The sequence below is a fragment of the Pelophylax lessonae genome, assembly GCF_965119305.1.
Source record: "Pelophylax lessonae genome assembly, chromosome: 1".
Classification (NCBI taxonomy): Eukaryota; Metazoa; Chordata; class Amphibia; order Anura; family Ranidae; genus Pelophylax; species Pelophylax lessonae.
Window position 1 is genome coordinate 454,208,499 of NC_138768.1, and position 15,369 is coordinate 454,223,867.

Here is a 15,369-nt window from a genome sequence, read left to right on the forward strand (position 1 = left end):
GAAAACAGCCAGGCTGGGGAGGAAAGCTCTAAATGTTAGATGTCCTCCAGCTAGGAAATCAGATGGGCTCTATCTGAAGACCTACAGCGTCTAATGTACACTATGAGAAGCTCACAGTGTGCAGTGAAATCAACGTAAGCAATTTCAGTACAGGAAAGAGCCTATACAACTGTACAAAGACCGCAGGTGAGGCTAGAGTTCAGATTTATGCAGACTTCTATCCAAAATAAATTCACTCTTTATGTTATACAAGACACAACATACCATTAACAGTTACATAAGAAATATAATACAAGTACCCAATCAGCCCCCAAAAATACAAAATTATCATTTCATACGATGATATAGGCCTCCATTTGTGATCAGATATCTGTGAGCAACAAGGTTAATATAAAAAAAACAGTCCTCCTGCCACACACAAGTACATGTGTCTATAAAGCTACCTGGCCAATGACAAGCTCAGCAGGTGGCAGTAATTCAGTTCTGTGTATTAAAGTAACAAAAACAGGTGCCAGGGATCCTTGCTGAGCAAGCCAACAAAGAGCAGGACATTCCCCGAGGATAATGTATATTTTATATTGTTCTGATATGCCTCATACGGCCATCTAAAGGTCAGTCTTTGTGAATCTGATGTTAGGCCCTCATTCAGAAGGCGGTGATGCAGCCTACTCTTGGGTTTAATCACTGCTGCATTTTGGCTGCCTTCTTCTTTTGTCTCAGATGTTTCTTCTTCAGCTTCCTGCGCACCACAGCATCTTGTTTCTTCTGCATCGTCTCTTGAATGTGCTCCTTGAATTTCTTTTTTTGTTTCTTAATCTTTTCAAGCTCTGCTTTTCTTTTTGCTTCCAGATCAGGATCCTTACATAGAGAAAGAAGAAAACATTAGAAGATGATAATTATACAACCCCAATTCCCAAAAAGTTGGGGCGTTGTGTAAAATATACATAAACCAAAATGCAATGATCTGCAATGCTCAAAAACCTAAAAGTATCGGGATGCCTGCCTTTACACGAACATGAACTTTAATGGCATCCCAGTCCGTAGGGTTCAATCTTGAGTTGGCTCACCTTTTGCAGCTATAACTCTTCTGGGAAGGCTTCCACAAGGTTTAGAAGTATTTCTATGGGAATGTTTGACAAGAAGGCCTGGCTCGCAGTTTGAGCTTTAATTAATTCCAAAGGTGTTCTATCAGGTTGAGGTCAGGACTTTGTACAGGCCAGTCAAGTTCCTCCGCCCCAAACTCACTCATCCATGTCTTTATGAACCTTGTTTGGGTATGTATATATATATATTACACACACACACACACACACACACACACACACACACACACACACACACACACACACACACACACACACACACACACACACACACACACACACACACACACACACACACACACCGATTCTGGCAAAAATGAGAATCACTATTTGCTTAGAATAAAGATCACAATTGTCTCAAAATCTTTTTTTATTTTAAATATACACACACACACACATATATTTTTTTTTTTATTAACCATTTGAAATAAAGCGGTGACTAGGATTCCCCCCCCCCCCCCCCCCCAACCTCCTCTGTCATGGATTACCCCTGGATACTGCTGGCTGGTGGGTACTGCTGGCTGGTGGGTATGCTGTGAGTACTGCTGGCTGGAGGATACTGCTGTGGGTACTGCTGGCTGGCGGGTACAGCTGGTGAAGTGCGGGGAGCAGCGCAGAACCTATGCTTCCTGTAGCTCAGCTCTCCTCGGACTGCTCTCACAGGCGAAGTGCATTTGATATCACTCCGCCTGTGACAGAACGGAGCCAGAAATACACAGGAAGCATCGGCTCCGTTCTGTCAGCTGAGCTCTGACACAGACAGCCGTGATAGCGCCTGGGTGTCAGACAGCTGCAGCCCACATGCCAGAGACTTGGGATGTCTGGCTATGCATCATACCCAGACACATATAAAACACTTAGAATCGTGAAAATTGGGGATTGAGATCCCAACAGACTAAACCTTGCAATTAATTAAAGCAAAAGGTGGTTCAACAAAATACTGACACAACGGGGTGATCCTTTTTCCAACTCAGTGATTCCGTTTTTGATTTTTTTACATATTGGTGTTATATCTTTCACTTGGATGTTATAAGTTGCACTGAGTAAATACAGCTAGATAAAACAAAAACGGTGTCTGTCTTCATTTCAGGCTGCAAAGCAACAGAATGTGATTTTAAACGGGGCAATTCTTTTCTATACCGTTTGTGTAATAATATATATATAGGCTGTAACTAAGGATTCTTTTCCTAATTAGTTAGTTGGCCGATTATAGTTTCGATTAACCGCATAAAAACCTCAAGAAAAGTGTTTAGTTAATATGTAAAGTTTAAAAGGAGAATTGATTCTGGAATATCTATATGCAATGCTAAATATAAATAACCAGCTATATGATTAGGGAATAAAACATATAATCCAGAGACTAACAGAAGAGATATACTGTATATACTATTAGAGGTTGAATCTGGTACATATCACCAGACTCAAGAGATCAAAATTTTTAATCAAAGAAAAAACAAACTCCTAAAATACAGTTTTTTCAGACAGACTTCAATAATATTATGCACGACAGACTCCCTTGTCATAGGCAGGTAGCTTGATACAAGCTACCTGTACCTGCATTTAGTAGCAGCAGCATGCTTTTTGTATCACTTGTCATGACGGGGTTAGAAAAAAAAAAAATGTAGCTCTTTATAGTACAAAAACAGCGGATAAGCACTACTATAAAGGGGTCACTTCTACTTATACAGATAAACAGTGAAAGTTACAAGATCTATAAGAATAAATATACCTAGAAGTAGGTTATACAGGGTATTTTATAGTGCCTTGAAAAAGTATTCATACCTAGGGCTGGGCGATATGGCTGAAAACTGTATCACGATATCAGTGTTTCATATCGGTCGATATCGATATATATTGATATTTTTTATTACCCATTTAAAATAAGGACCCTAGGGTGAGAATGCAGGGTGGCTGGCATGGTGCAGGAGAATGCAGGGTACTGGCATGGTGCAGGAGAATGCAGGGCACTGGCATGGTGCAGGAGAATGCATGGTGCAGGAGAATGCAGGGTGACTGGCATGGTGCAGGAGAATGCAGGGTGACTGGCATGGTGCAGGAGAATGCAGGGTGACTGGCATGGTGCAGGAGAATGCAGGGTGACTGGCATGGTGCAGGAGAATGCAGGGTGACTGGCATGGTACAAGAGGATCCGGGGTTGTGGGCATACTACAGGAGATGCAGTGCTGTGGGCATGGTACAGGTAGAACATGCCCGCAGCACTGCATCCCTTGTAGTGTGCCCGCAGCCCTGCATAACGGCAGGTAGTGAAGCTGTTTCACTTACCTGTTCCAGAGGCGCCTTCGTTCTAAAAATGGCGCCGCCCGGCGCCGATACGTCATTGCGCACGCGCCACCTCCGCTCGTGTAATTTCGGCTATTCCCGGCCTCTCCCGAGCCGCGGTGGCGCGTGCGCAATGACGTGTTGGCGCCGGGCGGCGCCATTTTTATAAGTTTATACCCGTCGGAGCGGACTTTTCGATTTATCGTTCAAGTTTTCCTATTGCTATCGAGCACGGGACTATCGCGATACATATCGGTATAGTTTTATCGCCCAGCCCTATTCATACCCCTTGAAATTTTCCACATTTTGTCATGTTACAACTAAAAACATAAATGCATTTTATTGGGATTTCATGTGATAGACCAGCCTTTTTCAACCAGGGTGCCGTGACACCCTGATGTGCCTCCTGGGTTCTTCAGGGGTGCCTTGGCATAATGGCAACAAATTACCACAGGTTTTTACTTTGTAGAATTACAACTCTGGGCACTGTGCGGGTCAAGCCACTGGCACCCTGACAACCAGTGACATCACTGGTTGACAAGGAGAATGCTTGCACAGCATCCCCATTTACTCCTCCTCATCCCTTCTCCCATCAGCACTGGGTTCACATTAGCAAATAGAAGAAAAGAAACTGAGGGAAAAGAGAAACCCTAGAATACTAGTCCATACCAGTTTGCAATAGTGTAGGAATATATCACTTCTAATGTTGGATGGCCCATGTGTATGGATGTTGCGGTCTTATGTAAAAGTATTAGTTTAGGGTTTTTTTTTACATTTTGGAATGGGGTGCCTCGAGATTGTGCAGAATTGTTAAGGGTGCCACAACTGAAAAAAGGTTAAGAAACACTATGATAGACCAACACAATGTGGCACTTAATTGTGAAGTGGAAGGAAAATGATAAATGGTTTTCAAAAGATTTTACAAATAAACATGTGAAAAGTGTGGCGTGCATTTGTATTCAGCCCCCCTGAGTCAATACTTTGTAGAACCAGTTTTCGCTGCAATTACTGCTGCAAGTCTTTTTGGGGTATGTCTCTAGCAGCTTTGCACCAAGAGAGAAATTTTTGCCCATTCTTCTTTGCAAAAAACCTCAAGCTCTGTCAGATTGGATGGAGAGTGTCTGTGAACAGCAATTTTCAAGTCTTGCCGCAGATTCTCAATTGGATGTGGGTCTGTACTTTGACTGGGCCATTCTAACATGAATATGTTTTGATCCAAACCATTCCATTGTAGCTCTGGCTTTATATGTTTAGGAATGCCTTGCATGAACCTCCACTCCAGTTCCAAGTCTTTTGCACTCTCTAACAGGTTTTTTTCTAAGATTGCCCTGTATTTGGCTCCATCCATCTTCCCATCAACTCTGACCAGCTTCCCTGTCCCCGCTGAAGAAAAGCATCCCCACAGCATGATTCTGCCACCACCATGTTTCACAGTGGGGATGGTGTGTTCAGGGTGATGTGCAGTGTTCATTTTCCGGCACACACAGTGTTTTGCTTTTGGGCCAAGTTCAATTTTGGTCTCATCTGACCAGAGCACCTTCTTCCACATGTTTGCTGTGTCCCCTACACCGCTTCTTGCAAACTGCAAATGGCACAGTAACTGGCAGTCTGACATTAGGGTATATGAAGGGCAGAGGGGGGGGGAATATAAATCTTTAATATTAAAGTAGTAATAAAAGGCTAATCATTTTAAATATCATGCACAATACTGGTAAACCTTTACTTTATTTAACTGTAATGTCTTATATTTCCTCCAGTTTATCAGCCTCCAGCTTCTCTGAGCACATTTGCTGATCTTTCCTGCAGAGAGCCCTTTAAGTAATATCATACTTACCTGCTCTGTGCAATGATTTTGAACAGAGCAGCCCCAATCCTCCTCTTTATGGGGTTGCCTGCTGGTGCTTCTGGCTCATCCTGCCCTCAGAGTGCCATCATAGCATGCTGCTACATCTGAGTCCTGTGAGGAGGGAGAGGGAGCAGTGCTGCTGCTGTCGGGCACATTGCTGGATCGAGATCAAAATCTGGTAAATATGGCAGGATGGAGGAGCTAGTCACAGAATGTTATTTACCTTAATGCATAGAAAAAAAACCTTTTGCCTTTAGAATCACTTTTTTCTCCTGCCCAGGACTACCCGTCCCATGAGGCAATGCTCCTCACACCTTCACAATTCTCAGGCACTTGCTGCACTGTATAGCGACATGTATAAACAGTGTACTAAGCTGTATGTGTGCTGCACGGTGTTTCCTGATATGTAAAACATAATGCAATCTGTATGCAGGCCAACTAGTAGATAATGAAAATAGTTGACAACTAATTTTATTATCTATTATGTCAATAAGTTGTTTAAAAAAAAAAAAAAATTATATATATATATATATATATATATATACACACACACACACACATATATACATACATTTATATATATCTATACACACACACACACACACACACCTTTTGGAGCTTAGTATTCATTGATCACCATTTTGAAAGGAGGTTTGTTTTTATGGAGTAGGTTCCTATAGGAGAGATACTTTTCTATTTGGCCAGTCCTTTGTACACTGGGAGCTATGGTATATTAATAGTATTTTTGACTGTGGATTTAAATGGGCATTATGGCTGTTTTTGTAGTGTATTTGAATAGGACTCCCTTTTTACTTTATTTGGGAATTCCCCAGTGCTGCTTCACTGACCTGTCAAGAGGTTAGGACAGGAAGATCACCTAGCTGTATTTCTTAACCATAGTAGAAAAAAAAAAAAACAGGTGAATAAAAAAAAAAGTTTTTTTAGCAGGGCTCTGGAAATCTTGGAATTGGATTGACAGAAATACAGCTCTCATATATGCATTTCATCATTGTATTTACTGTCTGTGTGGATTTCATCTTAAAGCCACCAGTTCATTGACAAGTGGAAGGAAAAAAGATTACGCCAATTGGGACAACCCTATTTTTTGCATTTTACCTTTCCTTCCAGAATGAGCTGCTTCCGTTTGTTGATCTCTTTCTTCTCATCAAAATCTGTACATTCCAGTTTCTACAATGAAGATACAACATTGTTTGATGAAGATATTGTTTAATGGCATGAAATGTACCAGCTTCCTGCACTTCAGAGAACCAAGACATTCACAGTGAACTGAAATGATACTCACAATTTCACATTCTCTTCGGGTCACATTCACTTGAGTAAGGATTTGTAATACCACACTTTCCTTTACAGCAAACTCTCCCAGTTTCATATCTATTAAAAGATATTAGAAAACACAAAAAACACATTAAAACATGGAGATAAGCGAAGTATCCACCCAGAATACCACCAAGACACCTGTATCAAAATACTCCCACTCCCGCTGGCAACTCATATTGCCACTGGTGTGCAGTAGGACACCAGTGGCAATTTGAGTTGCCAGCGGGAGTGGGAGTATTTTGTGTCCCATTATGTAGCAATTTATGTTTCCCTTTCTTCACACAATGCAGTACTAGGTGACTGACTGGTCAACTGAGTGCCATCACATGGGAAATATGCAAAGAGAAAGTATATATATTTTTTTTTTTTTTAAGATCTTTTCAGGGGTGCTAATGGTAGGTTAAAGTAGTAGAAAAAAAAAAGTAGATTGGTAAGTACAAGGATAAGAAAGTGACTACCCTAAATAAGGGAATATAATGTGACCAGCTGGCACTATATACGGAATTTGACTTTATAGCAGAACTTCACCTCCGCATCAATCCCCTCCACCCCTTTTCTGTGCTACATCTTCCAAAATCTGGTGGATGCACAGATAAGCAGTCTTTTGAAGGTATTTGTTCGATTCCCCAGGGGATCCAGTGCGCATAGCGCTTGGTCTTGTTAAAATGTTCGGTCTGTGCTGGCTGTAGCTCCATCCCAGGCTAAAACCCTAATTATGGGCATGTCCATGGGGAATGGTGATATGAAAAATAATGTTACGGAGCACATACCTGCCTGCCAGTCAGCAGACTGCCTTTTTCAGATTGGAGGAGAATAGAGTTGTAACTGTCAGCTTTTGTTTTGAATGACCATGCTGGAAAGCAACACTGTTATTCATTCATTGAGTCGGGGATAAAAAAATAAAAAAGGTGGCACAGGGCTTCAGGATTACATGGCAAAGCGGCAAATGTTCTGCCTGGCAACTTTCATAGGAAGAGGGGGCGGGGGTTGTTCAGGATCATGCGTTAACTTTTCAGTCATGCCTCCCCCCTCCTCTGTACACTGTCAATCAGTGCAAATGATAGATTTGTCTCCTACGTCCAGCGTGGTCAGGAAAGCAGAGAGGGCAAGGGGAGGCAAGTTATCTGACCATGCTGCTCAGCAACCACTGCACAGATTTAAAAGGGGCCAAGAGCTACCCAAAAGTGAAAAAGTAACTTCTCCTTCCTGATTTTTTTTTTTTTTTTGCATATTTGTGACACTTAAATCATTCAGATCATCAAGCACATTTTAATATTACACAAAAATAACCCGAGAAAATACAATATGCAGTTTTCAAATCAGGATATCATTTATTAAGGGAACAAACCTGTCCAAACCTGCCTGGTGAAAGTAATTTTCACTATATGTGCTATGGGACCTCTGGGGGGTTTAATATAGGTGTTAGGATCCAGGCAATACTTAATGATTGAAGTATGTGCAAGCAGGGTTGTGAACGGCGCTACCGTGTTAAACGCATAAATACATTTGGTGAATAAATATCATAAATAGTGGTATAAAAATTATAAGGAATATATGCAAAATATATATACAAAATTAAAAGTGCTGAATGTGCTGTTTTTTAATAACTTATAAAGTGCACATGTGACTCATGGTTTTTCAGAGACCAATTTTAGTGAGAGTACATACTCTGTGCCTTTAAAATTGCAAATAATAAAGTGCAGAGTGCTAGTGCAAAAAAGAGACACAAAACTGAAGACAGGACAGTGATTTTTTTATTTATTTTTCATTAAAGGAGTGACCTGTCTAAAGACAAGTTTAAAGTGATTGTGCACAATAAATAAATCTTAAACCCTCTGTGCTTTGGTGAACAAAAGTGAAAAGATAGATATTAAAGCCATTCAATGCAAGCGATTTGCGGGTAAATCAAAAGAACTCTGGGTTGCAGATACCTGCGTGACCGCTAGGTGTCGCACCCTATATACAACCTGGTGAGTCTTTTCTATAGTGGATATCGTCTAGGGGCTCCTTCACTCCCTCTGATTTCTTGATGTGTGGTCCTCAAAGAGAAATACAGAGAGGGGAACCCCCTGGTACCATATCGCAAGCGGCCGCTCCAGTAGAGCGGAGTCTTCGACGTCATTACATCATTTCCGGAGCCAGAGCCGTGGAACAGAGCAGGAAGCAAGGTGGGACCTGAGGAAGGAGGCTCCGCCTCCGAAACGCGTTGTCCGTAGTAACAGCAGAGGCAGTGCACCCATGTCTTGAATCTCCCACCTCGCAGCTCCGTACAACTTGTGGCTCCGGCTTTGGCTGAGGCTCTCCTGAGGCACCGTAGATCACGTCGGTATAGTGTGCAGGCGCGCTAGAACCGGCATCCGGTGACCAGGCAACACAGGAAGTGAAGGAGAGCGGGGAAACAGCGGCGGCAGCCGCGAATGAGGAGACCGCAGAGTCACCATCTGGAGGGACGGGAGGAGCGAGTAGCTCCTGTTGGAATGCTGTAAAGCCATTGTTTTAAAGGAAAAGTGTGAGTGCAATTCCAATGTACTGTGTTGTTGTCCTTTATTAAAGCGTTATTGCCCGAGGTTGCGTGCGCTTTTCTTTACAGATTTGAATTGATTCTTCCCTGTGAGTTACTACACGCTTTTTTCTATACACGCTTGCGATATGGTACCAGGGGGTTCCCCTCTCTGTATTTCTCTTTGAGGACCACACATCAAGAAATCAGAGGGAGTGAAGGAGCCCCTAGACGATATCCACTATAGAAAAGACTCACCAGGTTGTATATAGGGTGCGACACCTAGCGGTCACGCAGGTATCTGCAACCCAGAGTTCTTTTGATTTACCCGCAAATCGCTTGCATTGAATGGCTTTAATATCTATCTTTTCACTTTTGTTCACCAAAGCACAGAGGGTTTAAGATTTCTTTATTGTGCACAATCACTTTAAACTTGTCTTTAGACAGGTCACTCCTTTAATGAAAAATAAATAAAAAAATCACTGTCCTGTCTTCAGTTTTGTGTCTCTTTTTTGCACTAGCACTCTGCACTTTATTATTTGCAATTTTAAAGGCACAGAGTATGTACTCTCACTAAAATTGGTCTCTGAAAAACCATGAGTCACATGTGCACTTTATAAGTTATTAAAAAACAGCACATTCAGCACTTTTAATTTTGTATATATATTTTGCATATATTCCTTATAATTTTTATACCACTATTTATGATATTTATTCACCAAATGTATTTATGCGTTTAACACGGTAGCGCCGTTCACAACCCCGCTTGCACATACTTCATCCTTTAACCCTTTTTGGGTTTGGTTGTTGGCAGCTTACACCGTAATTTTCCAACCTACACTCACTGCATATTCCATAGCGCTGGTCACCTTAGTTTTTATTAACACTTAATGATTGGTTTGGAAATGCTGTTTTCTACCCATACTTAGCTTATATTGGGGAATTCTCTTAACTGATTTTCTCAGTCGCTAGCAAAGAGTAGAGCGTGAGCTATTGTTCAAGGTGAAGAGACAGAAACCTCGCATTGCTTGAGATGAACAGGTTACATCCTGCTAAGATGAAAAAATGTGCTGTCCTGTATACCACCTTATACATTTTTCTTTTTCTATACAAACTAGCCTGTATTCACACTTGTGAGTAGTGTTTGTAGGCGATTTTGAAGCAGGTTATTTTTTGCGGTTTTGGTCTTTTGTCTCTTATTTTTTGGGAGTGAAGTGCTGTACAGGAGCTTCTGTGAGGCAGAATTGCACGCTTTTGGGCCAATAAACTTGGATGGGAACATCTGCTGTGCATAACACACATTTTTGCATAAGCTCCTATTGAAGTCAATGGGAACAAAAAGTCACCATTTGGCTTCAAAAGAGCTTACGTATAGTTTGGAGCTTCAGGTGCCTGAATGCTCAACTGTGAGCATAAGTTTTGTCTTGTTGAGAGTTTTGAAGCTTTGAGTTCCAAGCTACAAAATGAACAGATGTGATCGAGGCTAAAACCAATATTATAAAACTCTCCTCTCCCTGACTATTACCTATGGTTTTCCACATTGGCCCGCACTGTCAGGAGCTTGGCTATGGCCTCCCCTGGTTCCTTCCTGCATTCGTTTCTAGTTCCATCGTTCCTGATTGTAACATATTTATAGTATGTTGTTCTTCCCAATGCCTGCTCTATACTTTCTCTTTCCCTTCCTCTTCTCCCTCTCTTTTTTCCCCTTTCTCCCTCTCCCTTTTTTTTTTTCTTTTACTTGCACTCCTCAATCTACTATTCTTACAGACCTCTTCATGTATTGCTTAACAGGTATACATCTCTCCTCTTTCCTATCTTTCTATGAGGGGTGGCCAACCGTTCCACGCGGCATAATGCATTTCTTTGATCCAATCTGAGTACGGCACTATGGCTCCAGGGCGTTTTAAATGAAAATCTTTATGTTGTTTGCTGCCATACTCTTACTGTTTTCAACCACGTTACTCTAGTGATGTTGTACGACTTTCTTCCATAACTATTGTTTAAGGTTGTTCGATTTTACCTGTTTCTCTGAATTCTAAACACTATGCACCGAGTTGTCTGTAAAACTTTTATTGTTACAATATTGATAAAAAATTAAAACATTTTCAGCTCTAAAACCAATATTATAATAAACATTTCTTAAACAACCAGCAACTTACTGATTTGTTCTTCTATTGCATTCACCAGATGAATATCATACTGTGTCACCAGAGTAATTGCCATGCCTTTGCGTCCTATGATAAAATACAATGAGCGGCCATTAGAAACCAATATTTACAATATCAAGGTTGTTACCTATTCCTGCTTTTTTTTTTTTTTTTTTCAGAAAACTGTTTTTAGAGCAATATTCAGCAGAAATTATATAGGTCACATCTAAGAGAGCACAGAAATAAAATGTTTGATTGCTTAAGGCGCCGCTCAAAGTAGAGGTGAGAAGCATATCCCTGTGTCTCAGAACATGGGGTACAGGCTTGTCATAATACCAATTCAGAGGGTTTAGTAAATGTATGTAAAGAGGAAAGGATAGCTGCTACTCCCAACCAGCCCAGGTGAATAAACGATAAAGAACGGTCTCAGCCTACATGTCTCCACCAAACTATACAACCTGGTGCATTCCATCCCACCAACCGGAAATGCACCAGGGTGTGGGATTTGATGGACACATGTAGGCTGAGGCTGCTCTTTATCAATTATTCACCTGGGCTGGTTGGGAGTAGCAGCGATCCTTTCCTCTTTACACAGAAGTAAATTATTTGCAATTTCAGCTTTGACTTAAAGATGCAACTAAACCAAAGAACAAAATTTAATATATTGCTGCTTAAAAGTCCTGTGATGTTGTGGCTGCATTATTATTTTTGTTTTCAGGCTTTTCCTTCATTTGTGCCCAGTGCTCCAACCAGTAACACTCTACTCTCCATTAGGCTGACAACGCTCCTTCACTGTATTGTATCTATGGAACAGAAGCTTTGTTACCCTAAACTGCTCTCCTGATTTCAACTACAAAACATGGGGAGGAGTGTTGTGAAGTCCAGAAGAGAGCCTGTAATGCTGAAAACATTGTTAGAGGAGATTTCAGTTCCCTACACAGGAAGTTATGAGCTCATAGTTTTCTATAAGATCAACAAGAAGGTTTCTCTATTGGTTGAAACCGCTCTTAGCTGAAAAAAATAAAAATGCAGGCACCACATCGAAGAACTGGTGAACTGCAAAGCATTATAAATTGTTCTTGGGTTTGGATATACCTTAGGCTCAGGTTCACATATATGCGAATTGGATGCGTTTTGAACCACATCCTATTCGCACGACGTGAAACAAACTGGCTTTCTTTGGAGCCGGTTCACATATATGCGGTGCAGTAGCAGTGCAAATTTAAAAAGAGTCCTGTGCATTTTCTAAACACTGCAGCGAATCACACATCTCATCAGTTTTGAATCCAAAATAATAAAAAATAAATAAAAAATAGCGCCCCCTCCCTCCAAATCCATACCCTATCCGAGCATGCAGCCTGGCAGGCCAGGAAAGAGGGTTAGGAAGGGGGGAGGCGAGCAATCATACAAGGACACATACCCTTAACATGAGGGGGGTGTTTTTGGGCAGAGGGGCTCTGCCCCCACCCCAAAGCACATTGTCCCCATGTTGATGGGGACAAGGGTCTTTTTCCCGCAATCCTTGCTGGTGGAGGCTTATTGGAATCTGGAAGCCCCCCATTTAACAAAGGGGACCCCAGATCCCAGTTCCCCCCCATTGTGAATGAGTATGGGGTACCCCCTACCTAGTCACAGAAAAGGGTCAAAAATAAATAATACCAGCCAGTTTTTGACATTTCCTGCTGTTGGGTCAGTGGCATAACAGGGGGCGGGGTCATCCGATGATGTTGACAGGGTGGCTCAGCCCCTTCGCTATTTAAGAACTGTCAGACAGCAGAGCAGACATACTTATTCACATGGGGGGGTCGGGTCTGGGGGCCCCCCCCTTCTTAAAGGGGGATTCCTGATTCCGATAAACCCCCTGCCCGCAGACCCCCACAACCGCCAGTCAGGGTTGTGGGACAAAGGCCCTTGACCCATCAACATGGGGGGGGATGGGGCCCTTGTCCCCATCAACATGGGGGGGATGGGGCCCTTGTCCCCATCAACATGGGGACAAGGTGCTTTGGGGTAAGGGGAGGCCAGAGTGGTGCATTTCACACTCGTAGAAGTTAATGTTAACCACAGAGCTGGTAGATCAGCACTTCAGGGAGGTCCCTGAGCCACACTATTACAGGTAAATGATGTCCCTGGTGCTGTATAGCAAAACCATAATAGCAAAGTGCCAATTGTCTTATGGTTTACCTCCCCCCCCCCCCCAGACAATGTTGTAAGGAGCATGCAGCTAAAGGTTGCTGTGCTCTGTGTATGTTCCTGCATTTTTATCACCACTATGCTGCAAATCAGCAAAGCTCACACTGATTGTCGCACACTCTAATTCTAGTGAGATCTCAGCAACAAGGCCACACACTGGTTTGTGAAAATCTTGGCCGGACCTGGGCATGTTTTCTACACTAATTTTTTTGCAATTCGAGATTTATGCTGCCCATAGATTAATCAACAAAAAGGGGGGTGCAGCAGGGACCGGCTAAATTTCAATCCATCTATGGCCATTCCGGCTCAACAGAAGTAGGTTTAACGATCGACTTCTGGTGAACAAAACTGTTGAAAAACATTTGTCGATCAGCAGCTTGCAGCCAAATGAAGGAGTCCTGCTGTCAGAATACAATGGCACATCGGGAGGATTCCTCCATTCACCTCCCTTTTGTGGATGGGGGAATCTTTTTTTTTTTTTCTTTTTGATCAGCAGTAAACATAGCTTCAAGTCACTAGAAGTGAAAACATATAACCCCTATAATGTAAAATGATAAAAGCTTATTTTAAACATGAAATAATTGAGCTTAAGGATATCTATCCAATACAAACACAATTCAGATAATGCCTGTAGGGATATCTTTGCATCCAGTAGGATGTGGCTGATCTCCATACCTGCTCTTGCTGTTCTTCCTACACGATGGATGTAGCTCTTCGGAAGACCTGGTGTGTTGTGGTTGATCACTACCTGGACGGTGGGGATGTCCAAGCCCCTGAAAATGTAACAGATTTAGGACATATGCTTCTGATTTACGTAGTGGCAAAATTAAAGAAACAGCTCTGAAAGTGCGCTTTTGCTTGTTTCCACACTTATGCTATTACTCAACCGCTTGCCGACCAGCCGCTGTAATTTTACGGCGGCAGGTCGGCTCTGTCCCGCGAAACTATGTACCTGTACGTCACATCGTGGGACCGCTAGTGTGGGCGCTCCCGTCGGGCAGACCGCTGTTCTGTCAGTCATGAACACAGGGATCCTGTGTTCCTCCTATTTAGGAACACAGGGACCCTGTGTTCATTCAGCAAGCCCACCCCCCACACAGTTAGAAAAGCACCCCACTAGGGACACATTTGATCGCCCCTAGTGTTAACCCCTTCCCTGCCAGTGTCATTAGTACAGTAACAGTGCATATTTTTTAGCACTGATTACTGTCGTAATGTCACTGGTCCCCCCCAAAAGTATCAAAAATGTCAGTTAGAGGTTCGATCTGTCTGCTGCAATGTTGCAGTCCCGCTAAAAATTGCTGATCGCTGCCATTACTAGTAAAATTTAGAAAATAAATAAATAAAAATTACATATCTTTCACCTAGTTTGTAGACGCGATAACTTTTGCGCAAACCAATCTATATAATCTTATTGGGATTTTTTTTACCAGAAATATGTAGCAGAATACAAATTGGCCTAAAATCAATGAAAAAAAATCAATTTTGAATTTTTTCTTCTATTAGGAATGTTAAATAGCAGAAAGTATAATCTGTATATTTCTGAATTGTCGCTCTTTTTTTGTTTATAGCGCAACAGATTAAAAAAAAAAATGCAGAAGTGATCAAATACCACCAAAAGATAGCTCCATTTGTGGGGAAAAAAAAAAAAAAAAAAAGAACATCAATTTTATTTGGGTACAGCATTGCCTGACCACGCAATTGTCAGTTAAAGTAACACAGTGCCGTATCGCAAAAAATGGCCTGGTCATTAAGGGGGTAAAACCTTCCGGTTCAGAAGTGGTTAAGGGTGATACCAGTATACAGTGCCTGCAGCAATTAAACTTCATGAGCCCCCCATGTGCTCCCAGTCTGCTCAATGAACTATAAAGCTACTGGTATGCTCCTTTCTTTGCTCACTACCCCTCCAGCAACTAGTGCATGAAATACATTGGTCTGACAGCAGTGCAAAAATGTAGTATA

At 42.0% G+C, this 15,369-nt stretch overlaps 1 protein-coding gene across 1 annotated transcript in view; it reads right to left on the reverse strand.

Moving 5' to 3' along the window:
* Window positions 1-467: 467 nt before the first annotated feature.
* DDX49 (DEAD-box helicase 49) overlaps window positions 468-15,369 on the reverse strand; it is a 42,185-nt gene continuing 27,283 nt past the window's right edge. Inside the window, exons 9-13 of the mRNA XM_082243052.1 lie at window positions 14,083-14,180; window positions 11,227-11,301; window positions 6,533-6,621; window positions 6,346-6,417; window positions 468-858 (exon numbers count right to left, since the gene is read on the reverse strand). Of these exons, the coding sequence (XP_082099178.1) occupies window positions 682-858; window positions 6,346-6,417; window positions 6,533-6,621; window positions 11,227-11,301; window positions 14,083-14,180 (511 nt within the window). The 3' untranslated portion in view covers window positions 468-681. The remainder of the gene's footprint in view (window positions 859-6,345; window positions 6,418-6,532; window positions 6,622-11,226; window positions 11,302-14,082; window positions 14,181-15,369) is intronic.